The sequence below is a fragment of the Myxocyprinus asiaticus genome, chromosome 39 (genome assembly GCF_019703515.2).
Source record: "Myxocyprinus asiaticus isolate MX2 ecotype Aquarium Trade chromosome 39, UBuf_Myxa_2, whole genome shotgun sequence".
NCBI lineage: Eukaryota > Metazoa > Chordata > Actinopteri > Cypriniformes > Catostomidae > Myxocyprinus > Myxocyprinus asiaticus.
In genome coordinates, this window is record NC_059382.1 from 40,401,945 (window position 1) to 40,428,762 (window position 26,818).

The window sequence follows — 26,818 nt, forward strand, 5'->3', positions numbered from 1 at the left end:
AAATAAAATTGAAATGAAGTTCAAAACTGACCTGCAAAACTTAGTCAAATGAGGTCTAATATTTCCAAATAGTCTGAGCAAGCATATGTATAATGTATTTCAGCCAAAATGAGATTACATGGGTGTGGAGCGGAACGTGGCCATGTGTCTGTCACTGGGGAGAGAGGAAGCAGTAAGGGCCATCACCTGGTGATTAATGATACATAACACCTGTGTCTCTGTGGCTAGAGTAGATACCTTGTTGTGAAGCTGAAAAGCCAAAGACTGTTTGTTAGACTGGTAAACCATTAAAGCTCGATTTACCTGGACTGCCACCCTGCTTCCTTATTGTTGATTCTTCTACAATGGGCTCATAGGTTATTTAAGTGAGAAAGCATTTATTTTGACCACTAGTTCTGTTTGAGTTGTGCAACAGTTCTTACAGAAAGAAAAGCCCAGTCCAGCACTCAAGACTCAAGCATGTGTTCAGCAAAGAAAAGGATCTATGGAAAAATAAATGTGTTCATAGAGGAAGCTGACAAAGTTTTTGCAGAAGCAGTAACCCTATGCTGAACGAACACAGACATGCTACTCATTCAGCTCTGTGTGCCAGAGAAAACGTGCTCATGAGGACCGTGTTATGAGACATAGAGGACACCTTAACCATTAGAAGGCTTTGTCTTTTAGCCAGTGTTATGCAGATTCCCATGACTTTTTTGCTGTTTGGTTTATCTTCTGTGTCTTTCCATCTTGTCAGCATCATCTTTGTTTTAAACAAGCATGCTGTGAGGAAACTTAAATGAATAGTTCAGCCAAAAATGAGAATTCTGTTATGATTTACTCACCCTCATGTCATTCTAGACCTGTGCTATTTTCTTTCTTCTGTGAAACAAATAAGAAGATCTGAATGTCCTTAGCAGTCAAGTTTTTTTCAAACTGACTCATGGTTGAACATGTTACACATGACCCCTATTTCTTAATTATTACTTATTCTTTTAATTGTATATTATTTTTGTTTTTACTCTGTATTTCTTTCTCTGTTTCCTGGTTTTAAAAATGCATTATAAAAATAAAGCTTTACTTTTTACATACTATGGGAACCAGTGGCAACTGGCACCAATGATGTCAAACAATGAAAACCATTTTTTAATTGAACGAAAGCGCAAATGTGATTTGTGAGATTATCACTGAACAATGACATATTTTAGTCTATCGAATTTCAGATTCTGTTCCACAGAAAAAAAGAAAGTCATATCGGTTTTGAACAACATGAGGGTGAGTACATATTGACAGAGTTTTCAATTTGGTGTGAACAATTATTTTAAAGACAAGATCATGGATTCATATTGCTATGTTACAAAATGAGCAGATTTGATTAATTCAGTGTTTTTGTACCTCAGGATTGGTTTTGGAATGGCTACATCTACAGTGTCTATTTAGAGAAATAATATCCCCCCTCCGGGGTGTGGAAATACATGAAGAGAAATGTTTCCTTTCCCTTCTGTACAAACTTCCAGAATTTTCATGAGCACAGCGTTTTCAACAGTTTATTCTGGCAGGAGTGGATTATGGTAGTGTCACAGTTGAATTGTGATGAGGTATAAATGAAGATCTTGAAGACGAGAGATGTAAAGAGTGAGCAGCAGTGCTCTGATGGGAAACCCAGACCGTCAAATATCTAACCTTTAAATTCCTCTGTAATTTAAAGGAATAGTTCACCCAAACATGAAAATTATGCCACCATTTACGCATGCTCCAAACTTTTAAGACTTTCTTTGTTCCATGGGGCACAAAAGGTGCATTTTGAATAATGTGACCATGCTTCCATATAAGAAAAGTAAAAGGGGACCCACTTTATGTTAGAAGTCTTTAACATAAATGTACTTATTATTTACAGTACATACGTGTTGTTGCATTGTACTTACATTTAAAGTAGCCACATTTAAATACATCTTGTAATACCTAACCCCTACCCCTATTTCTAAACCTACCCATTACTCAACCTAAGTAGCAGCAAATGTGAATCTTGTGTGAATTTTGCAGAACAAAATAATACATTGCATTGTGTGTATTTTCATGATAGTACATAGTAGTTAGAGACACCTAATATAAAGTAGGACCATACAAGGGATTGGGACTGTCAAGAAACAGAGAGTAACAACTAAAATTTCACTCCCACAAAGCTGTTTTACATTATGGCTTTAGAAGACTTGAAATGCAGTGCAAAAGTTGTATGGTCTACTTTTACTGTTTGTTTTTTGTTTTTGTCATTTTGGAGCTATATTCATTGTCATTACATGGAAAAAGTAGGCAGTATATTCCTCAAAAAATATTTTTTCTCTGTACAACAGAGGAGAGAAAGTCATGTGGGTTTGGAACAACCCTGTGAGTATATGATGGTTTAAAGGAATAGTTTACCCAAAAATGAAAATTCATTTACTCACCCTCATGCCATCTCAGATGTGTATGACTTTTTTTGTCTGCAGAACACAAACAAAGTTTTTAGAAGAATATCTCAGCTCTGTAGGTCCATACATGTCAAGTGGATGGTGACCAGAACTTTGAATCTTTAAAAATCACATTAGGAAACATAAAAGTAATTTGTAAGACTCCAGTGGTTAATTTGATATCATCTGAAGCGCTATGATTGGTGTGGATGAAAAACAGATCAATATTTAAGACCTTTTTTACCATAAATCTCCACTTTCACTTTTACGATCTTTTCCTCTCTTTGTGCATATCACCACCTACTCGTCAGGTCTAGTAAAAGTGGAGATTTATGGTAAAAAAGAACAAATATCTCGAGGAGTGACTTGTGTTACCCGGGCAGAGCAATGGTGGTGGAGAGACGGAGAGAAGGTGAGTGGAGATATCTGGGGAGTAAATTCCAAAAATGCAATATAGCAGAAAATAACATAAAACATAAAACAAGACTGAATCGAATGACAACACAAATCAATCTGGCACAGGACAGAACATGAAAGGAGCTTGAATAGGAAAAGGGAAATGAGATACCACTGATCATCAAAACGAGAAATGTGAAACAGCATTGCTAGGCGATGCCACTCGTGTCCTCACATGGAACCTGAAAATACATGAGGGTGTGGGAGATGATGACTGTGGAATTCTTCAATGAAGGCGTGATCCAGAATGTCCCGAGCCGGGGCCCAACATTTCTCCTGCCCCAGCCCGGAAAAGTGCTTGTTTGGCCTTCCTCCAGGTGCAATGGCAACCCTGGATGAAAGCATGAGCAGAAGGGAACAGAATATTGGTTCTTGGGATGGAAAAATAGATTGGTAACCGAGGGAACACTGGAAGGGTGACATGCCGTAGACGACACTGGCAAGGAGTTATGGGCGTACTCGACCCAAGCAAGGCGCTGGCTCCAGGAAGATGGATTCTTAGAGGCCACATAGTGCAGAGCCCTCTCCAGATCCTGATTGGCCCGCTCGGCCTGCCCGTTAATCTGGGGATGAAAATCAGAAGAAAGACTTATAGTAGCCCCCAGCTTTTGACAGATCTCTGCCCAAAATCTGTCAGAAACCATGTCAACCAGGAGGCCATGAATGTGGAAGATGTGATTAACTACAATAAACGCTGTTCCTTCGCTGATGGTAATTTAGGGAGGGGGATGAAATGTGCCTTCAAGAACCAGTTCACCAACAGTCAAAACAGCTGTGTTGCCATGGGACAGAGGCAACCCCCTTGACAAAGTCCATGGCAATGTGGGACCAGGGTCTCGAAGGGACTGACACCGGTTGCATAAGCCCTGCCAGGGAGCAACTGGAAGTCTTTCCACAACAACAGACATCCCGCACCATGAATGGCCACCAGAACCTCTGTCTAACCAAAGCCAGAGTACGAGCAATCCCAGGAAGGCAAGCAACGGTGGAGCAATGACCACACTTGAGGACATGAGTCCGGACCAACCAGGGAACAAACTATAAGCTCTTTGGGCATGTTGCGGGTGGTATGACATTGCACAGAGCAGAGCAGAGTTTCGACTCGACCTCCCAAAATATGCTGCAACCACTCTGTCGAGTGGCACGATGGTGTCCGGGGAGTCACGAATTTAAAAAAATGCGAGAAAGAGCATCGGGTTTCATATATTTGGAACCAGTGTGATAAGAAATATGGAAACTGAATGAGATTTTCGGGAATTTAGGCACTTGGCCGCACAGATATATTCAATATTTTTATGGTCGGTCCAGATTAGAAAGGGTACTTCCATACCTTCCAACCAGTGGTGCCATTCTCCAATGCCAATCTGACTGCCAGCAACTCCCTATTACTAATTTCGTAGTTCCATTCTATGGGCGAAAAAATGATGGGAATAAAATGCGCAGGTGTGCATCTTGCCGTCAGAGGCAGATTGTTGAGACAGCACAGCTCCTACCCCCACCTCTGACACATCGACCTCCACCACAAACTGACAGGATGGGTCATGATTTATAAGAAAGGTTGCCGAAACAAGGTGTTCTTTTAATCTTTGAAACGCAGACTGCACCTGTGATGACCAACGAAACTCAGTCTTAGTGGAGGTCAGATCCGTCGAGGCATGGGCAGAATGCTGAAATTGCAGGCAAAGCACCGATAAAAACTGGCGAACTCCAGAAAACACTGCAGGGCCTTGTGTAAATCTGGGGTTGGCCAATCAGAGATGGCTGTCACCTTGGCGGGGTCTGCCTGGATCCCCTCGGACGAGACGACAATGAACCCCAAGATCAGAATTAATTGCACATGAAAGGCACACTTCTCCGCCTTGACGACGTGCTTGATGTGGTCTTGGAGTGACTGGGTAAATATCAAGATCTCATCCAAATAAACAAAGACAAACCAGTTGACCAAATCACACAACACGTCATTGATGAGTGTCTGAAATAGGGCCAAGACTTGGGTTACCCGGGCAGAGTGATGATGGTGGAGAGGTGGAGAGATCATCAAATCGAGCGGAAACAGCGTTGATAGGCGACGCTACTAGCGTCCTCATGTTGAAACTGTAAACACACAACACATATGAAACTTTTTGTTTAACTTCTTAAGCACATAAAGAATTAATACAAACCAGCTTGCCATTTTCATAAAATTCTAAATAATTTCTTTCCACATGCCCATCTTTTTTTCTATATTTTAAAGAACCCCACCTCTAAACTGCATCTAATGACAAAACCATCTGTGACTGATTGCTTTACATGTCAGATGGCTCTTACTGTCCTAGTGGGAGGTTCTTGACCAATTTAAGCTGCTATAAAGTTCAGACTAGGGATGTGCCCGAAGCCAAATACCTTATTCAGAAAGGCACCAATAATGACTTCAAAACGAATGATGGATTCATCCGAATAATATAAATAAATATTCATATGACTGATTATCCAAGAGGCACAAGGATAAAGCAACATTTTAAATAATCATACACAAAATTACAAAGAATTTATGAATCTGTGACGGCCAATATTTGTAAACCTTATGAATGAAAATGCGCACACTGTAATTTCAGATGGGCGCGGTCTCAACTCCATTTACAGTCTCTGTTAATTTTGCACGTCTGGAGCTTATCAAGTGTAACATTAAGATACAACATCATATACACTTTCCACTTCTTAAAATGTCTTTGTTTTTTTTTTTCTCTCCTTTTCTCCCCAATTCCCAATGCGCTCTAAGTCCTCTTGGTGGCATAGTGACTCAAGTCCTCAATCCGGGTGGCGGAGGATGAATCTTAGTTGCCTCCGCGTCTAAGACCATCAATACGTGCATCTTATCACAAGGCTTCACGCTATTCTCCGTGACATCCATGCACAACTCACCATGTGCCCCGCTGAGAGCGAGAACCACACATTATAGTGACCACAAGGAGGTTACCCCATGTGACTCTACCCTCCCTGGCAACCGGCCCAATTTGGTTGCTTGGGAGACCTGGATGAAGTCACTCAGCATGCCCTGGATTCGAACTCACGACTCCAGGGGACGTAGTCAGCTTCAGTACTCGCTGAGCTACCCAGGCTCCCTTAAAATGTCTTTGTTAATGTATCACACGATTCACACGTGATTCCCATGCATTCATTTATAGCCTAAACCTGAGCGTGATGTTACATTTCTGACCTGAAGAGATGATTTCATGTCGGAGCTCATTTATCCATCTTTTAAAGTTGACCGCATTTATGTCCATATTAGTGATTAAGGAAGTTATCTGGTTAAGACTTTATTCAGAAAAAAAAAAAGTTAAAATGCTCCATAAAGGTTTAAATGCTACATAGAGTATTCATCTATTAGGAATATACCTCCTTATGTAAAATGAAGACACTGAAACATGCTTTGTCTTTTTTTTTTTTTTTTTTTTATGTTTAAACTGTGCTACATCTGGTAAGGCGCTATATAAATGTAACATTATTATTATTATTATTATTATTATTATTATTATTATTATTATTATTATTATTTTACTAAATAATGGTGTCTTATCATAAAAATTCCTGATCGATTTACTGGACTTTCACCTGTTTTCTAGGCTATATTGATATTATTTTCATTTCTTTTAATGTTTGAATTTGAATTTATTATTCACAGCACAATGTGAGACTTGTTTTATCCAACATGATCACACAGGAAATTAACATGTTGTCTCTGAATTTTCATAAACCCTGAAATCAATCACATTCTGCTGAACTACTGATGTGTGCCATCCCCAATCAGGCATTTTTGCATCAATTCAAGCATGCTCCCCTTTCCCCATGGCACTACTGATCACGCATCACTTGAGCAATTTCCATTAAATGGATTCTGGTACCATGCAAGCCAGGAAGTGATCACATTCACATTAACAATAGTGAGCACAATTCGGGGGTTGCATTTTCGCTCTAAAATAAAACATTTTACTGTAAACTGGTCAACAACGCTTTCCTTCATTAATGATTTCTGCTAAGCACAGGCCGATTTCCACAGCAGATCTTTCGACTTCATGTCGGTGAATTCACAGTGTGATCAGTCTCGTTTTATCCCGCATGTGAACTATGGTGATGCACAAGCTATGTTAACAAGGAAGATGTGGATGTTTAATTTGGATTAGGCTCAGAAGCAAGAAATATTCACACCGGTGTGTACATAACTCTATACCATTACATGCTTTAAAAAGCCCTCAAAAAAAAAAAAACTGTCACTGGTAAAACATTTGCTGTAACACAATTAAATAGTTGCAATTTTTATGTTACTTTCAAATTGACGTCATGTGAATAGAGATATTATGCTTCTTGCCCACATAATGGTATAGTGATGATAACTGCTGAAACTAACATATTACATTAATTTTAATTGTTAAGAAAAAGGCATGAACATTTTTGTTCTGAAAAAATAATCACCTTTGTTGACTTTTATTTTATTTTTGTTTTGCAATTTAGACATTTGACAGTGATTTAAATAGAAACTGCATGTCTGTGGGATATTAATACTGTTTCAGGAAGTGAAGCAGAAATTAGGAAACAGTAGCCTGGCAGAATCAGACTTTGTCAACATTTTACTTTTATTTTTTACAAAGACTGTCATAGAAACTGCAGTGAAATTTACGAAAATGTGCACAGAGCACATGTGAACAATTATGAAACCTTGCAAAGTTAACCTTCTGTTTCACAATAGTTTTTCTGAACAATACAAAACAACAATAACAAATGCCACACGTAATGACTCAGTTATGTCTGTAACAAATGAAGTTACCAAACATAAGTTCAGGGAGGAGCATGCCCATCTAATCTTCCAGTTAATGATGATAGTATTAAAAGCAACCTCTCACCTCATTACAGTGTCAGTTCTCCCTGCATCCCACCACCTCCCCTACTCCTCCGTAGGTATTTCACCCAAATAAACCATCTCCATCCTTCACCAGTCCCGGGGGGTCATATTTGAGGTCGAGTAGAGTCTCCTCCTCGCGCCCCTCCATCGTGGACAGCAAGCCAAACCTGTTTACCATTAACGCTAAAGATTATATGGGCACGCAAACTCGTGAAAAATTATTATTGATGTGACTTTTTAAGCATTATGAAACACATAGACCAATATTATGCAAGCTAAAGCATGCTGTTTCCAATCAGAAACCCTAAATTAAAAGAGGTCAAGTTTTCACTGAACACTTGATATGCAGCTATATTAATCATAATTAGGCTACATTAAAATTATATAAGAGACACGTAAACATGTTAACCCCAATTTAGCCAATATTCCAATTTCTAGAAATCCAAATAAGACTGCATATGCCTGTATTAATCAAAATTTTCGATCATGTAAACACCTTATTTGGAATATCTACTTCAACAGAATATTTTTCATATCTGCACAAGGATCAATGACTTGACACTATTTTTTGTCCTGATCTACAGCATTAACCTCATGTGACCCCGCGTCCACGTGTGGACGTTGTATTTTGGCTACGCTATACGCAACGCATAATTTAAATTAATTTAAACTGACTGAATACTGTTCACAACACTCTGAGTAATGTGACACAACAGCATGACGTCGATTTCCATGAATCACTTCTACGGGCGCAGCGCCAACATAACTGTCTCTGGTAAGAAACCTCAAGTTTTTAATTGAAACCTATTTGGTTTTAAAAAGTAGCGTCTCTAGTTTTGTTTGATATGCTGCTTTAAAAAATCCATTAATTTTCTGTGTGCTGATAATGATCAAGTACACACATATGGAAAATGGGACATTATTCCCTCAAAATTTGAATAAACATGTTAGTTATTTTGAATAATTTTCAACATTAACACATCTGTGGGTCATTTCGCTTCATTTTAATATAAATGTTATATTTTATTTTGTTATCACTGTACAATATGGTTGTATTCATTAACATTAGTAAATGCATTCATATATATTACCTGTGCATTTCACATTGAGAATAAATCTATTCATGCAAAGCTGAAAAATGTTGCTTTCAGGGGCATTATATGGAGTTATGATGAAAATAAGGTGCATTTCGAACTGTTCTGAGACCAGTGCAGACAGACAGCACACTGGAGTTTAAGTCATTCACTAAATAGGCAGCAAGGGAGCATCCTATATCTTTCTATACTGCCAAGTGCATTCGGTCCTAAAATCTGACCAAAAGTTCAGTTTCAGGCAGCAGATGATGTTTGGAACACTCAGCATGTTTGGCAGACATGGGACAATGATAATCAGTACATAGATTCAGAATTTTATAATGCAACATTTTAATTTTAACATGGTTGGCAGTGATTTTTAGGAAAACTATTTGCTCTAGGAATTTGTTTTTTTTTTTTGTTTTTTTTTTTTGCTTGTTTATAAGGTGCTACTAGTTACAAATCAAAAAGGGAAATGAAAATGCACACAGCAGTCTAACTGGAGACTGTAAAAAATAAACAAATGAAAGTTTCATTAAAGGATGATATTCTTGACAGACAGAAATGTTAGCATAATTACTTAGGAATATTTTTTTATTGTTGCTTTATTTTCCAATTAACATTTTGTACTGATTCATAGATACACAACAAAGAAAAACACAACACATATGCATTGAATCAACATTTAACTTTTAACCCCCACTAATACCCCTCCCCAATCACCAACCCCACCCTGACCCCTAACGAACACCCCGTGGTCACATATAATAACACACACACACACACACACACACACACACACACACACACACACACACACACACACAAAGAAAGCAATAAAAGCAAATATAATAAAAATACATAATTAAACTAAACTTCTCTCTCCACAGCCCCTCCCTGAGAGTCCCCCAAAAATGCTAAATAATTGCCCCATTTCCTATCAAACAAGTCCCAAAACCCCAGCCTTCTACTTGCCACCTCCTCGAAAGCTGCCACCCTCCCCATCTCCGCACACCACTCCAGAAATGAAGGTGCTCCATCCAACTTGCATCCCTTTAAAATAATTTGCCTGCCAATCATGATACTGGTCAGAACCCAATTTTCTTATGTGTTTATCCCCCAAATGTATGACCGTTCCATCACCCAAAATACAGAGTCTGGTGCAAAGTAAAATTTGAGTGCCCAAAACATCACAGATAAAACTCTGAACCTTCAACCAAAATTCTTGGATTTTAACACACACCCAAAAAACATGGGTTGTGTCTCCATCTTTTGATTGGCATCACCAGCAAGTCACTCAGCATGCCCTGGGATTCGAACTAGCGAGCTAGCGAACTCCAGGGGTGGTAGCCAGCGGAACCTAGGTAAAATCTTGAATTGCATAAGGTGCACCCTTGCATCTCTAGATGCAGACTTGACATTTTTTAGAATCCTAGCACACACTCCCTCCTCCAATACCAAGTTGAAATCTTTCGCCCATACTCTCTTGATAGAATTTAAAGCTCCGTCCCCCAGACTCTGAATTAGCAGGGCGTAATACATTGATGCCTCATGACCTTTTCCAAAAGCAATAATCACCTTTCCCAGAGAATCTGCCACTTTTGGGAGGTTTGTGCTACTCCCAAAAACAATACAGAGTAGGTGCCACAGCTATAAATACCTATAGATCTGAGATCTTGGAATCCCAAAATGTTGAACCAAATTTTCAAAAGATCTCAACACTCCACTCTCATTTAGGTCACCGAGTGCAGTAACCCCCCTTACAATCTACTCTGACCAGCAGAAAGGGGACTTATTAATACATAATTTAGGGTTCAGCCATATGCTTAAGGCAACATTTAAATAAATGTCCAAATTAAACACTCTGGACAGTTTTGTCCATACCGAGTGCAAATGCGAGATAACAGGGTGTGACTTAACTTCTCTGATAAGTTTGATAGAAATGCTTTGCAATGGCAAAATAGGAGCAAGAACTTCCTGTTCAATACAAAACCAGGGAGTGGCTCTCTCAGGTGGACATGACCAATGAGCCAAATGTCTAAGACCAAATGCATAATAATAAAACAAAATCTTGGGTAGGCCTAGCCCACATTTGTCAACCGGGCTATGTAACTTATTAAAATGTAATCTAGGACGCTTACCATTCCAAATGAAGGATTTCTCTATGCTATCAAATTGCTTGAAATAAGAGAGGGGGACATCTACAGGGAGAGATTGTAACAGGTAGTTAAATTTTGGAATGCAATTCATTTTAATAACATTAACCTTCCCAATCATAGATAAATGTAATGAAGCCCACCTGCCCACGTCGCTCGAAAACCTTTTTATTAAGGGGTCAAAATTAGCTCTAACTAAATCAGACATATTTGCTGGGAATAAAATGCCCAAATATTTAATGCCCTGTTTGGGCCATTGGAAGGCACCCGGCTGGAAAGCCATTACTGGGCAGTATGCTGTGAGAGCCAAAGCTTTGGATTTAGACCAATTGACTCTGTATCCTGAGAACTTAGAAAACGAATTAATAATTCTAAGGAGGCAAAGCATAGATCTAATGGGGTCAGAGATGAATAATAAAATATCATCTGCGTAAAGTAAAACCTGATGCGACACACCTCCCGCCACCATCCCTGGAATATCGTGGCTGCTAATGGTTCCAGGGCAAAGCAGAACAATAATGGGGAAAAAGGGCAGCCCTGCCGGGTGCCCCTATCTAGAGTAAAATAATCTGAAATTAATCCATTTGTTTGTACCGCCGCTACAGGGTGTCTATAAAGTAACTTAATCCATCCAATAAAAGTATTCCTGAACCTGTATATTTCCAAAATCTTAAAAAGATAATCCCATTCTACCATACCAAATGCCTTTAAATGAGATGTCCGTGACCGGAGTCTGATCATTTGCCACTGACCACATAATATTGATGAAATGCCTAATGTTATCAGAAAAGCTGCGGCCATGAATAAACCCCACCTGATCTATATGTATAAGAGATGTCATAACTTTACTTAATCGGTTAGCCAGAATTTTTGGACAATAATTTTACATCTAGCTGGATCAGGGAAATTGGACGTTAACACTTACACCCGCTTGGATCTTTGTCATTTTTAAGAATCAGACTGATCCGGGCTTGTGTTGGCAAGGCCTTAATTACCTCGCCAAGCTCCTCCAAGGTTATTTCAGAATCAAGAGAATTTTTTTGCTCAGCCATCAGCTTAGTTAGTTCTAATGGTTCCACAAAGTTTCTAATGTCTTCATCAGTAGATGAAAACGTGCAACTATAGAGATCAAGATAGAATTCTTTAAAAGCATTATTAATATCAATGGCTGTGGTAAATATTTCACCACCAGCAGATTTCACTGAGGGAATGGTAGAAAAAGACTCTCTCTGCTTTATATATCTAGCCAAAATCTTCCCTGCTTTGTCCTCTGACTCAAAATATGACTGTCTTGCCCTGAATAGCCAAAACTCCACCATCCGCGACAAAATGGTTTTATATCTGTATTTCAATCGGGTCAATTCTCTGAGGCCATCAGACGACATTCAGTGCTTCAGCTCTGCCTCAGCACTTTTAATATTCCCTTCCAACTCCACGAGTTCTCGTGCTTTGGATTTTTTGGTGAATGAGGCATACTGTATGATCCGGCCCCTAAGAACTGCCTTAAGTGCCTCCCAAGCCACGCCCACAGAGGATACTGAGGACCAGTTGGTCTCCATATAGACACTAATTTCAGCCTTTAGCATTTGTTTGAATTCAGGATTTTGTAAAAGGGATACATTAAAGCATCAACTATATTATTTATTTTTCTCTGTATGTGGCAACACCTCTAAACTCACCAGGGTGTGATCTGAGACTAAAATGTTTCCAACTGAACAATCAACAACAGTTGAAATGAGGGACTTATATATATATATACAGGTGCATCTCAATAAATTAGAATGTCGTGGAAAAGTTCATTTATTTCAGTAATTCAACTCAAATTGTGAAACTCGTGTATTAAATAAATTCAGTGCACACAGACTGAAGTAGTTTAAGTCTTTGGTTCTTTTAATTGTGATGATTTTGGCTCACATTTAACAAAAACCCACCAATTCACTATCTCAAAAAATTAGAATATGGTGACATGCCAATCAGCTAATCAACTCAAAACACCTGCAAAGGTTTCCTGAGCTTTCAAAATGGTCTCTCAGTTTGGTTCACAAGGCTACACAATCATGGGGAAGACTGCTGATCTGACAGTTGTCCAGAAGACAATCATTGACACCCTTCACAAGGAGGGTAAGCCACAAACATTCATTGCCAAAGAAGCTGGCTGTTCTCAGAGTGCTGTATCCAAGCATGTTAAAAGAAAGTTGAGTGAAAGGAAAAAGTGTGGAAGAAAAAGATTCACAACCAACCAAGAGAACCGCAGCCTTATGATTGTCAAGCAAAATCGATTCAAGAATTTGGGTGAACTTCACAAGGAATGGACTGAGGCTGGGGTCAAGGCATCAAGAGCCACCACACACAGACATGTCAAGGAATTTGGCTACAGTTGTCGTATTCCTCTTGTTAAGCCACTCCTGAACCACAGACAATGTCAGAGGCGTCTTACCTGGGCTAAGGAGAAGAAGAACTGGACTGTTGCCCAGTGTTCCAAAGTCCTCTTTTCAGATGAGAGCAAGTTTTGTATTTCATTTGGAAACCAAGGTCCTAGAGTCTGGAGGAAGGGTGGAGAAGCTCATAGCCCAAGTTGCTTGAAGTCCAGTGTTAAGTTTCCACAGTCTGTGATGATTTGAGGTGCAATGTCATCTGCTGGTGTTGGTCCATTGTGTTTTTTGAAAACCAAAGTCACTGCACCCGTTTACCAAGAAATTTTGGAGCACTTCATGCTTCCTTCTGCTGACCAGCTTTTTAAAGATGCTGATTTCATTTTCCAGCAGGATTTGGCACCTGCCCACACTGCCAAAAGCACCAAAAGTTGGTTAAATGACCATGGTGTTGGTGTGCTTGACTGGCCAGCAAACTCACCAGACCTGAACCCCATAGAGAATCTATGGGGTATTGTCAAGAGGAAAATGAGAAACAAGAGACCAAAAAATGCAGATGAGCTGAAGGCCACTGTCAAAGAAACCTGGGCTTCCATACCACCTCAGCAGTGCCACAAACTGATCACCTCCATGCCACGCCGAATTGAGGCAGTAATTAAAGCAAAAGGAGCCCCTACCAAGTATTGAGTACATATACAGTAAATGAACATACTTTCAAGAAGGCCAACAATTCACTAAAAATGTTTTTTTTAATTGGTCTTATGATGTATTCTAATTTTTTGAGATAGTGAATTGGTGGGTTTTTGTTAAATGTGAGCCAAAATCATCACAATTAAAAGAACCAAAGACTTAAACTACTTCAGTCTGTGTGCATTGAATTTATTTAATACACGAGTTTCACAATTTGAGTTGAATTACTGAAATAAATGAACTTTTCCATGACATTCTAATTTATTGAGATGCACCTGTATATATATATATATATATATATATATATATATATATATATATATATATATATATATATATATATATAAATCTATTCTAGAATACATTTTATTCTAGAATAGATTTATTTATTTATTCTAGATAGAATAAATTTTATGGACTGATGAAAAAAAAATGTATAGTCCCTACCAGATGGGTTCAAAAGTCTGCAAATATCTGTAAGACCAAGATTTTTACACATCCTGTGAAGCATCACTGTCACTCTAGGGGGCTTACACACTTTTGCTTCACTATGATCAAGGACTGAGTCCATCAAAAGGTTAAAGTCTCCTCCCAATATTATATCATGAGGGGTGCCAGCAGTTTGCAACATCCCTTTAAGATCTATAAAAAAGCCCTGATCATCAGCGTTAGGTGCGTAAATATTAGCCAAAATCAACCGTTGCCTCTGAATTTCTGCTAAACAATAATGACTCTTCCTAATATATCTTTAATCTGTTTGACACATTTGAAATGTAGATGCTTACTTATCAATGTAATGACTCCCCTGCTCTTACAGGAGACAGCACTAAAGAAAACAAATGTCCACCCCATACCTTCCCAAATTTTCCAGCTTTCTGCGGGGAAATATGCGTTTCTTGAAGAAATGCTATATCATATTTCTTACGTTTAAGAAAAGAAATAACCTTCCTTCTTTTTATGGGGTGCCCCAACCCATTCACATTCCACATGGAGAGAGACAATCCACTTATATTAACTATATATTTGATATTTTGACATATTAGAAAAAATAGATTGTGTCAAAAATAAAATTATAATGACCACATTCCAACATTAGTGCAACAGTGAAACTCGAACATCCCCCCAAACAAAAACAAAAACAGAAAAAAGAAAAACGTGCGCATGACAGCACCAACCGGCGTCCATCCCTCTAAACTCAAACAGTCCATATACGCCTACGAGAGCCCCTGCGACAACTTTGCCATCGGACTGCTCAAGTCTGGTGTTTCAATACACATTTTGTGACAGAATTACAAAACTGAAAATAATCTATAAAACAAACTCCAGGCAATAGTACAAAGGACGTGCAGATTCATCCACAAACTGTCCCAAAGGAGTGTTATTCCACAAAACAAACTCCAGCCATTAGGCAGAACCAGCACAAAAAGAAACAAAAACAGTCAAGTGAATGTTCAGTGAGTCAGGCCCACTCGGCTGCAACATGAGAACCACAAATAACTTACTCAGTCATTGACTTTATGAAGGACATTGCTTGCTGTGGGCATGTAAATATTTTCGGCCATCCTTAGTATCTATTCTCAATTTGGCCGGGAACATCAGTGCAAAAGCAACCTTCCATTGATGTAAGAGTTTCTTGCATTCCTTAAATCGATCACGTATCTCTCTTGTTGAATTTGCAAAGTATGGGAACAAGAAAATGCTGTGTTTCTTCCATGAAAGCTTTCCTTTACTCCTCGCCTCATGCAACACAAGGTCTTTATAGAATGATCTCAGAAATTTGGTCAGAATTGATCAGGGCCTGTCTTCCTCAGCGGATCGCTGAGCCAAAACTCTGTGAGCTCACTCAATTTCCAGCTTATGGCCTGTTATGTCGAGCAGAATCGGGAAGAGCCCGTCTAGGAATTTCACCATATCTCGGCCTTCTTTGTCCTCAGGAATTCAAACAATTCAGACATTGTTTCACTGGTTACAATTCTCCAAGTCTTCCACCTGTCCCAAACACACTCCAAGTCTGCCTTGGTCGCTAGCAAGTTAGCAGCTAATTCCTCCTCCGATGACTCCAGATAATCGATCCGTTACTCAACATCCGCCACTCTTGTAACCAACTCTGTAAATTTCATCTCCATGGCAGTGATCGATCGACATATTACAGCAAGATCCTCCAAGTCAGCAACGACCTTCGTCAGCATTGCTGAGAGGTCTGTCGATTGATGGCGAATTTCCCGCACTTCACTGTCCAAATCAACTTTGGCCTGTTGCGTTTGAGCATCTACAGTAAGTGTCTTTTAATGTCTCCAGAGCCAAAGGATTTTGAATACTTTGACATACTGTCTTCCTAGAACAGTTAAGAATCAGGGTGCATCGAATTTCACTGGTTTATGACACAAAAAGTATTAAAACTAGCAAAGTGCGCAGAGCTCATCGTTCACACGTCTGAACCTAGCATGGCACACGCGAGTCCTTTAATGTTGCTTTATTAATAAAACTGCTATATAAGGGTGCTAAATGAGGTAGAGGAGAGTGGAGTAAATGCTCGGATCTACTTTGTTTTTACATGTTCCAGATCATCTCACACATGGTGGAATGCTCAGTCTTTAAAAGTATCCTCTTTTGACCAATCTGGAACAGGGAAAACAAGTATAATTTGGCCTTAAGACATAGGCATCATTTACGGGTGGGACATGTCCCTACTTTTTGCCTTTGCAAAGTTTTTCCCACCACTTTCTGAATTAGACTTTCGTCAGTTAAGTGTCTAATGCTAAAGAAAAATCTGCAGTTCTTGAGCAGGAGTTTCCATTTAGTTTGTGTGTGTTATAATTAGTGATGATTCAGTACTTGAGTTTGTTGAGTGCTCATTGGGGCTGTTATCAGTGAAGTTGAGTGATAGTGGGTGAGGATGACGTGCACACAGCCGCTGTTATGCAGCTCATGTTCCTTTACAGGTAAATTGCAATGTAAAATGCAAACAGATATGTTCCCACTCATGATATACATCCACTGACGTACAAATCCAATCTTTTTTTATTAAAATAAAAGTTGTATTACGCCAGATTATAACTTGGAACTCCCTGTTTTAGAGGCGAAAACTTTACCGTCAGACCAATCAGTCTTTCTGGTTTTCAGGGTTCAGATTCATGTAGTTATCCATTGACCATCAAAATCTGACAAGTGATGGATGTATGGATCGAGTTATCAAATTCATTATGTGAAATATTTATTCACATGAATTGCTCATCAAGAATTACTGTATATATAAACAGTAAAAAAATATTTGACATTATCTATACAAAATCTAAATACTATTAATGAGTTTCACCATATCGTGACATCACAACCCCCACCCCCACATTGAAACTGTCCCTACCAATTTTTTAAACAAAATGACACCCATGCCTTAAGATACGCCAGCAGGTGAGCTGAGCTACACTATTATTGGCTCTTAAACATTTAACAAGAGCTATTTTTCCACAAGAATATATGAGAAAAAACAGAAGTGATCCAGACAACAGAGCCATCAACTCGTGACTTTGTCATAGTGAACTTTGCCCTCAGGTTTCTTAACAAGTCAGTGCAATGGTGTTTCCTGAATTAAGTTGTAATAAAGTGCCAATGTCTTCATTCACTTATTTGTTTGGCTCCTTGAATCTTTGCTCATGAGTAGCATGCTTCCATCACCTTGTGTTAAAAAGCTTGGTGCAATTCTAGATGACCAGCTCTTCTTTGTAGACCACATTAATAAACTCATTGTACTTTTGCATTTAATTTGTACCTATTTCATGTATGTTTGTTAATACGTAAATGCAATATTATAATAAAAATCATTTTGAAAAATCATGTGTAGACAAATAGTATTCTGCAATTAAAGTTAAAGATAAAATCTGGCTTAATTTCACAATTCTCAGTGTCCCTGGGATTTTTTATTTTTTGCATTGTCGAGGTGTTCCGGAAGGGCAACATATGTTATGATTTTTTTTTTTTTTTTTTTTGTAGCATTAGCTGTCAGTTAACCCTGTGTGTTAAACTAGGGGCTTCTGTGTAAGTGAGAACAACAAAAACATTTGATAAATTCGTGAAATAGTTTACAGTACATTTACATTTGCAAATCTTAGAAGATATTGTCTTACCACAGCAACAAAATGTATATGAGAATACACCATAGGCGTTGCCAGGTCATTTTTCTGGGAATGTTTTGACTGTAGCCCCGAATGTAATTTTAAATGTAGGCTACGCAATAATATTGCTTCAACACATCCCCCCCCCCCCCCCACGCTAAGCCCCGAACCTCTTCAAGTCTTAGAAATGCCCCTGGAATACACACTGCGCTGTGTATATTAAAAGTGTTTAATTTCTGGCTTTGTCAGCACAAGTGTGTCGAAATAAGACACAGTTAAGATAAGGTTTCAGACTTCAGTTAATAGTTCTAGAGACTGCATGGCATAGCAGGAAGACAAAAGCAGAAGGGAGAAAGTAAAAATAAATTCCTTTCAGAAAAGTCCCTAGAGTCAAGCTCTTTTCCTAAAAACTGCCAATCAGAGGAGACTCGAGACTTATCTGAGGAAACACTGGTCACATTCTGTCTTAGAGTCTTGGTGTGTGGGGTGAGTTCAGTATTTCATTTTGCATAATACAGTGACTCCTCATTTTTCTCAAATTCTCAAAGTGTCATTTATTATTCTAAGTTATACTGTACTCATACCTTTATTGTACTAAGTAAAATGGTTCACAAATAATCAAAATCTATGCAAAGAAAAATACCACTCAGTGGCAGGGATGTGCACAGGGGGGTGGCCACAGTGGCCCGTATCAACGAGGGCTGAGGTGTCCCTCTAAGTGAAGTAAATTATTTTACTTTTATTCATTTATCAAACCTTTTAAAAGTGAATTACTCATCAGAATATACTGGGTTTTCTTTTTTTCTTCTTCTTCTTCTTATTATTTGTAAAAATGAGCTTTTTTCGTAGTTATTTTATTTAGTTTATTACACATCTCCAGACCTTTATTACTGTATCATTGATATCATACAAACAGTCGCATATTTCTCTATTTGCACCTATGCCATTTAACATGTAAAAATGCCAGATCATATTTTCCTTTTGGTTATAATTACCTTTATTTTCTTTAAACAATCTAACAAACATATAGGATATCAGGAGTGTCAATCACCAGCCAGTTTAGATCGAGTCCAATCTGGACCATGGGATGATTTGAGGAAATAATTAAGGATAGATATACTAAAAACATTCATGTCCATTTATTATTTTGGCATAATATATTATTCTATTATAAAATAGAATACAGCCTTACAGATAATGCTGCCCTTAAAAATGTCTGTGCACTGCCCTGCTCAGTGGCAATGTTCGGAAAGGAATACTAGTGTACTGCATACTGCACAGTATTCACAATATACTGCTTTTTTTTCAAACAGAATATGAAACAGTACAAATTATGCAAAGATAAATCTACATAAATCTTAAATCTATATTGTTATCAATTTACTTTATCATGTTGCATGTTTAATTCATTGAGCAATATAAGCAGTTATCTTCTCAAAATGAAAACAGTTATTTTGCTTTTTTTATTTGAAAAATAAAAGTAATAAATAATGGGTTAAGAAGGAGATGTTAAAATTTGCTGATGATTTAACTTCAAATTTATCACACTGGATATGTTTGGCTGGGCACATATTATTGTGGGATACAGAATTCAATGCAGTGTGTGCTGTTGTATATTTTTGCAATAAGATTCAAGAGGTCATGTTATATTGTGAATGCAGTCACAGTTAAAGGGTGTTCACTGCATAAAAATAAAAAAAAATTTAATTAGTTTTCCAGTAAAAATATCTGAATATTCTCAAAACAAGATATATTTACTTGACAAGAAAAATGGCATAATATACTGAGTCTTGTTTTCAGAGAAATCTCATAACATTTTGAAAACTTTATGCTTAGACGAGAACAATATCCGCCAGTAGGGTAAGAAAAATATACTTGTTTTCTCTTTTAAATAAATTACTTTTTCTTACCCCATTGGCAGATATATATATATTATTTTTCTTGTTTTAAGAATAAAACTTACTACACTTAGATTTATCTGAAAAAAAAAAAAAAAAAAAAGCCTTGTTGCTTTTATAAAATGGTTAATACACAATTAACACATATTTTCATTAAAACATGATTCTGTTAAACAAATTCATTAAGTGCCATCCTTCCACTAGAATATATAGTCCCTGACATGACAGCAGTGTTGGGGAAGCTACTTTGAAATGAAGCTACAAGCTACTCATAACTTACTTAAACTAGTTAAACTACAGTCAAGCTACTCTACACTAATTAAACAAGAAAATTGCCTATTTTTTTTTAACTGAATCAAAATATAGTGATAAACAGCAGCAATTAAAGGTGCACTCATTATTTATTTTTATCTTTTTGCTCATTAAAAAAGTTTTATTGCTAAAGAAATTAATTGTAATTGTAAAACATACAGTATGAATAAAATCAAGACCACTCACAAGAGATGGAGACTCTAGTCATATCAGTAACCTTATAAAAGCTGTTTTATTCTATATGGAGAGGGTCTCCTCATGGGGGCTGCCATGTTAGGATCACATGACCAGCCAAATACTACTTGCTTAATCTCCTTAATTGCCTTGTTATTGGATACATTACTGTGTTTGAATGATGCTGCATCCAGGCCCCTGGGTGTCAGTGTAAGTCCAAGATCCCATATTAAAAAAATACTGACTATACCTTTAACTAAATATTTTGCTTTGAAAAAGAAGGCAAAGTCCCACATTATAGCGGCCACGAGGAGGTTACCCCGTGTGACTCTACCCTTTCTAGCAACCGGCCAATTAGGTTGCATAGGAGATGTTGCTGGAGTCACTCAGCATGCCCTGGATTCAAACTCGCGACTCCAGGGGTAGTAGTCAGCGTCAATACTCACTGAGCTACCCAGGCCCCCTAGCTGAGTGTATTTTATTACTCCCTCGGCTCTATAGCTGCATGCGTAATACAATATGGCAAATGTAGCATTTTGTGACACTACAGCGCTACTTGTTGGAAAATGTAGCTTGTAACCGAAAAACTACACTTTTGTGAAACTTACACTTAAAAATATAAAGTTAGTAGTGTTGCTACTTTTAATTCACCACTCCCCAACACTGCATAACATAGCTATGTATAAAAAACTGTGATACTCTATGGGTGCTGCTCGGTGAAATGGTGAACAGATCATAGCTGTTACAATATTGCACATTTTAGTATGGCTGAAACACTGTATTGACCAATCAGCATCCAAGACCAGAACTCTAAAATCCACTTTATACTGCACAGTTTGGCTAATGTAGTAGGTTCATGCTGTGGCCAAAATATATACAGTACTGAAGAAATAGTACGTGTAATGTGGTAGTTGCCACTTTGAACAATCTATATCTATATTTTACGCTGCTTTATGTCTTTAACAGGAATCAGACATCTATGGAGCTCACAACAGCACTGACTCGGGTCACAGACAATTACTTCAATCAGACCAATAAGAATCACTCAATGGAGGCTTGTTCCCGTGACAGCGCTCTGAAGATGACAGTATTTCCCATTCTCTACACCATTCTCTTCATCCTGGGCTTCTCTCTAAATGGTCTGGCAGCATGGGTGTTCCTACGAATCCCCAGCAAATCACACTTCATCATCTACCTGAAAAACATTGTGGTGGCCGATATCATCATGACGCTCACCTTCCCCTTCAAGATCCTCGCCGACTCAAACTTAGCATCAGTTGGCGAGCGTGTCTTCGTCTGTCGTGTGTCGTCCGTGCTCTTTTACCTCACGATGTACATCAGCATCCTGTTCTTTGGCTTGATCAGCATCGACCGCTGTAGAAAGACCATGTGGCCCTTTGTAGGCACCAGCCCTAGACGTCTATTCCACAGAAAGCTTCTCTCTGGCTTCATCTGGATTTCACTGTTGGCTCTTTCATTACCCAACGTCATCCTAACTAGCCGTCCGAACAGTTCAGCTCGCTTTAAGTGCAGCGATCTAAAGACAGAGTTGGGACTGCAGTGGCATGAATTTGTCAACCACGTTTGCCAGGTGATATTCTGGGGAAATCTGGTAACTGTGATAATATGTTACACACTCATCTCAAAGGAGCTCTACAAGTCTTACGCCCGGACGCAAGCTCAACACAGGGTGACACAAGGACACCCAAGAAGAGCTATTGCTCCGATGAAACAACCAAACAAGAAAAACATACAGGCCAATGTGTTTCTGGTGTTGGCGGTCTTCTTCATTTGCTTTGTACCCTTTCACTTTGCCCGAGTTCCATACACCATCAGTCAGACGCGTGGACGCATGTTTAACTGCCAGCAGAAGTTATTTTTCTTCCAGTTGAAGGAAAGCACACTGTGGCTTTCCTCGCTTAATTCAGTGCTCGATCCACTCATTTACTTCTTCCTCTGTAAGTCCTTCAGGAGCTCCCTGTTTAACACTCTGCGTCTTTCTCCTGGACGCTGCAGGGCATTGCGGGAGCTTGGGACAGATACGGTCAGCACACCGCTGGGCAACACACAGCCATAATGGAGAAAGTCTCAATGCTTCTCATCCAAAATGACTGTGACAATGAGTAAATACATTTATATAAAAGTACCAAAAAGTGCTTTAGCTTGGTAATATGGTACTACAAAGGTGTTTTGGGCATGTACTATGGTACTATAGTGTTTTTTTGACACATATCATTTCATTACCATGGTATTACCGTCTGATACCATAACTGTGCCATAGTTCCAACTAGGGGTTGCACGACTACAGATTTTTTAATATTCAAATTTAACTTGTCATGATGTCATTCCACAAATGCAGATCTGACCAGTTCTTTTGTTGACAAATTAAAACTGTTCCGTTTTTATAATTAGCAAATTTGTGATCATAACAATCATATTAAGAATCTGTAAAAACATTAAAAAGATCAGATTGCCATATGTTATATGTTGTTAGAAAGATCTCAGTTAGTTGAGCACAACATGCATATTTGTTTCACTCAAAGTACAAACTACTTTATTCACTCTGTAGGTCCATACAGTGCTAGTGGATGTTGATCAGCACTTAGCACAGAAAATCATAGTAAAAGAAATTCATACGACTCCAGTGATACAACCACTTTGGGTGAGAAACAGATCAATATTTAAGTCCTTTTCACTATAATTGTTTACTTCCGGTCGCTCTCTGCGTCCATGAGGGGAATCAGTTTACTCTGCCTCTCGTGTGATGTAACAGAGCTGGCATATTCACGCGAGAACTGACATGATACGACCAGAAGTGCAGCTCGATTTGTTAACAACAGAATGCTGTTCACAAGCTTCATTTGTTTTGCTTTCATTTGAATATGCCAGAGCGCTTGTGTCACGCGAGAGTCTGTGTGAACTGATTCCCCTCATGGAAACTCATTGGAGAGCAACCAGAAGTAAACAACTATAGTGAAAACGGCTTAAATATTAATCTGTTTCTCACACAAAGCAATTATATTGCTTTAGAAGACATTAATTTAACCACTGGAGTCCCATGGATTACTTTTACTATGAATGCATGTGCTTTTTGAAGCACTAAAGTTCTGATCACCATTCATTTGCATTGTATGGACCTACAGTGCTGAGATATTCTTCTAAAAATCTTCATTTGTATTCTGCTGAAGAAAGAAAGTCAAACACATCTGGGATGGCATGAGGGGTGAGTAAATGATGAGACAATTTTCATTTTTGGGTGAAATATCCCTTTAATGAAAAATAAACAAAATATGCAAATTGGCAAATTGTAACTTGTAGCAGGTGATCCCAATTCAAACTGAGTTTTCCAAACATGATATGATGTGTAGATCTTGAATTATTCTTCAGTGTCATGACACACTAATGTGGCTAGTGGCATAGCACATGCCCGGTCATGGGTATCATGTATGTCAGGAGTACTCAGTTAAAGTTCCAAGAGGTCTGGTCTCTACATTTTTTTCCCGGCAAAGGTCCAGATAATAATATGTAGCTTACATGGTGTCAGTAGTTATATGGCTAGGAAATTATGTATCTTTTTTAATAGTTTTTATAACTTGCCACATTGACAGCAATAGTACTTTGTAAAAATAATAATAATAATAATAATAATAATAATTCATAAACAGTCAAAAGTGTCTCTTCAAAACTGGGCAGGGATGAGGACATTGAGAGCCTAGAAACAGCTAAAGTAGTGGGGTCTGAGAGATCTTTTCTACCAAAAGATTAAAATATTTCATCAAGTCTTCATCAGTCGAAGGCACTTGGATATGAATATTAAAAGATAAGATCAACAGTTTGTTTTGAAACTGAATGACAGCAGTCCAGTTTTTGTGTTGAAATATTTCTACATTCAGAATATATACCTATGTACAGTATGAGGGAGGCCTTTTGACAGATAGAAAACACTGTATGGGGGTTCAGGGGTGTCCCCGAGAGAAAATTTTATAAAAATGTAAAAGTCTGAATGGACCATTTTTATATTTTCCTTAAAGTGAGAATCTATTAACAACAAACAAACAATTTACATAACAGTGAAGCATTAAATAGCTGTTTGCTTAATTTAAGTATAAAAGAGGCTTACCTTTCCATCATGCCATGATGACATCTCTGATTAATTTTCACAAAATTAGAACAAAAATCTGTTTGTTTATTATGAAAGTCTCCTAACATGTTGATTAATAAAGCTAAATTTAGACTGAAAAAACGTTGTAGTCTAAAGGGTTCATGTTAACTTGTCCTGACACAAACCTGGCTTAGCTGAACTTAGTCTGAATCACATATCATACAGATGAAGACAGATGAAGATGAAGATCACTTTGCTTAATTTTTGTTTTCTGCAGCATGTTTAGCGAAAGATGGCAGAATCTGTAGCTGTGTCTCCACTACTGTTATTACCTCAACTCGTACGTAGGCCTACAGTAAATAAGGCTTTATGCGGCACCTCATGTCTATAGTGGGGAGAGAGGCAACGCACGCGGAGCGGGAATAAAGTTCATTCAATGCCAGGGAATAAAGCGTGTAGCGCTTGATGCACTTTATTCCCGCTCCAGAGAGAAATATATCTCTCTAGTGCTGAACACTATTTATTCCTGCTCTGTGCGCATGCTTACACAATCACTTAGCCAGGTGTCAGATATATAGCACAAAGATTCAGAGCTCGGTCCAGATTTAATGGTCCTTCGGTCAGAATCTGGACCGGAGTCCGCCTATTGAGTACCCCTTATATATGTGTTAGATTGTTGTCATTGGATATCTAGAGTGTTCTGATGCATTTCTGGCAAAAAAGGCAGGCCAAACATGTGGACCCCACGTGGGTGGGCAGAGCCAGAGCACACCTAGACAGACTTTGCACAAGAGGGCGCTCAATATATGTTTTCTGAGTGTTGGAATGTGGCATGTAACATGTTTTTCATGATGTGGTAATTATTTGATTTAAGGAGAAGTATTTTATGATTTATTGATATGTTTGCATTCATAAGCAGTTTTAATGTTCAATAAAACACCTAAATTACTTGCTTGGAGAGGTTTTTGAAAAAAATACAAAAATAAATAAAAGAGTTCACCAGAGTTCCAAATGCTGTAACTTTTGATTCCTTTGTACAATAAGCATGTTCCTGATGGACCATTCAACGCTCATAAGAGCATTGGGGGAGGTTACGTGATGGCCTGGTACACTGGCTACGAGGCACACAGCAGTCTGCCTGTCACACACCGCCAGTTCACGTAACACAGTTCAGCTAGTTGTGGCATTTTGTATAGGGTATTTGTCGAGTGAGTGACAGATAGGGAACGTCCTGGTTACTTTCGTAACCTCCGTTCCCTGATAGAGGGAATGAGACGTTGTGTCCCTCTTGCCACAACGCTGAACTACCCGCTGAAATGGCCAGGACCTGGTCTCGGCTCCTCAGCACAAAACCTGAATGAGTGGTTGCATACCAGCTCCTTTTATACCCGTATGTCTGGTGGGAGTGGCATGCAAATTCCACTCTGCAATTCTCATTGGCCTTTTTTTCAAAAAGCAGGGGTGTTTGGGGCTCCCAAGAGTGACCCCTAGTGTCACTACATCGACACAACGTCTCGTTCCCTCCATCAGGGAACGGAGGTTACGAAAGTAACCAGGACATTTCATATTCACATATTCAGATTTCTTTTCTCAATAGCTTTCTAACGGTGAATGCAAAATGGTTTACATCAGTAAATTACTATTATTGTGAAATATGGCAATCAGCTACAATGCTGTTTTCCCTTCAAGTCGTTTAAAAACAGACAAAACTGTTGATCTCTATGGATGGTGGTGATGACAATGATATGAAAGGGACCCTCTACAAATTACATTATATATTTTGCCAAGCTTCCAAGGCTTCTGAGCAGAACAATTCTGCTTGACTTGATCTATAAAGGTTCCAAAACAAGTTGTAGATAATCTCTCAAAAAATAATAAAGATAAAAAATTACTAAAGACATCTCTTGGTTTAAACATAACAATTGAAAAGATTACTCCTAAACAAGTAGAAAAACCTATTCTACACCCCATGGGACATATTAAAGCTTGTGCTGTAGTTTTCCAACTTTCACCCTGGTTACATTTAGGTCATATTTTTATATCACTCTTTGAAATGATTGGATAAATGTTGGTAAGTATTAGTAAACTTTACGCACCCTTTTGAACTCCTAGTATGGCAGCTTTTACCTAAAAATGTCAATATCTTTTCAGTGGTTGCACAGATTTCCCCA

At 38.4% G+C, this 26,818-nt stretch overlaps 1 protein-coding gene and 1 pseudogene across 1 annotated transcript; one reads left to right on the plus strand and one right to left on the minus strand.

The window, feature by feature from the left end:
• Positions 1-26,818, minus strand: part of LOC127429994 (E3 ubiquitin-protein ligase TRIM16-like) — a 534,825-nt pseudogene that overhangs the window by 391,491 nt on the left and 116,516 nt on the right.
• Positions 18,563-25,659, plus strand: p2ry12 (purinergic receptor P2Y12). The gene is made up of 2 exons (XM_051679052.1): positions 18,563-18,647; positions 21,512-25,659. The coding sequence occupies exon 2, from the start codon at positions 21,525-21,527 to the stop codon at positions 22,620-22,622; it is 1,098 nt and encodes a 365-aa protein (XP_051535012.1). The 5' UTR covers positions 18,563-18,647; positions 21,512-21,524; the 3' UTR covers positions 22,623-25,659.

Bases quoted from the DNA above. Each gene is read 5' to 3' on its own strand.
- p2ry12 (XM_051679052.1), top strand. From the start codon at position 21,525: ATGGAGCTCACAACAGCACTGACTCGGGTCACAGACAATTACTTCAAT.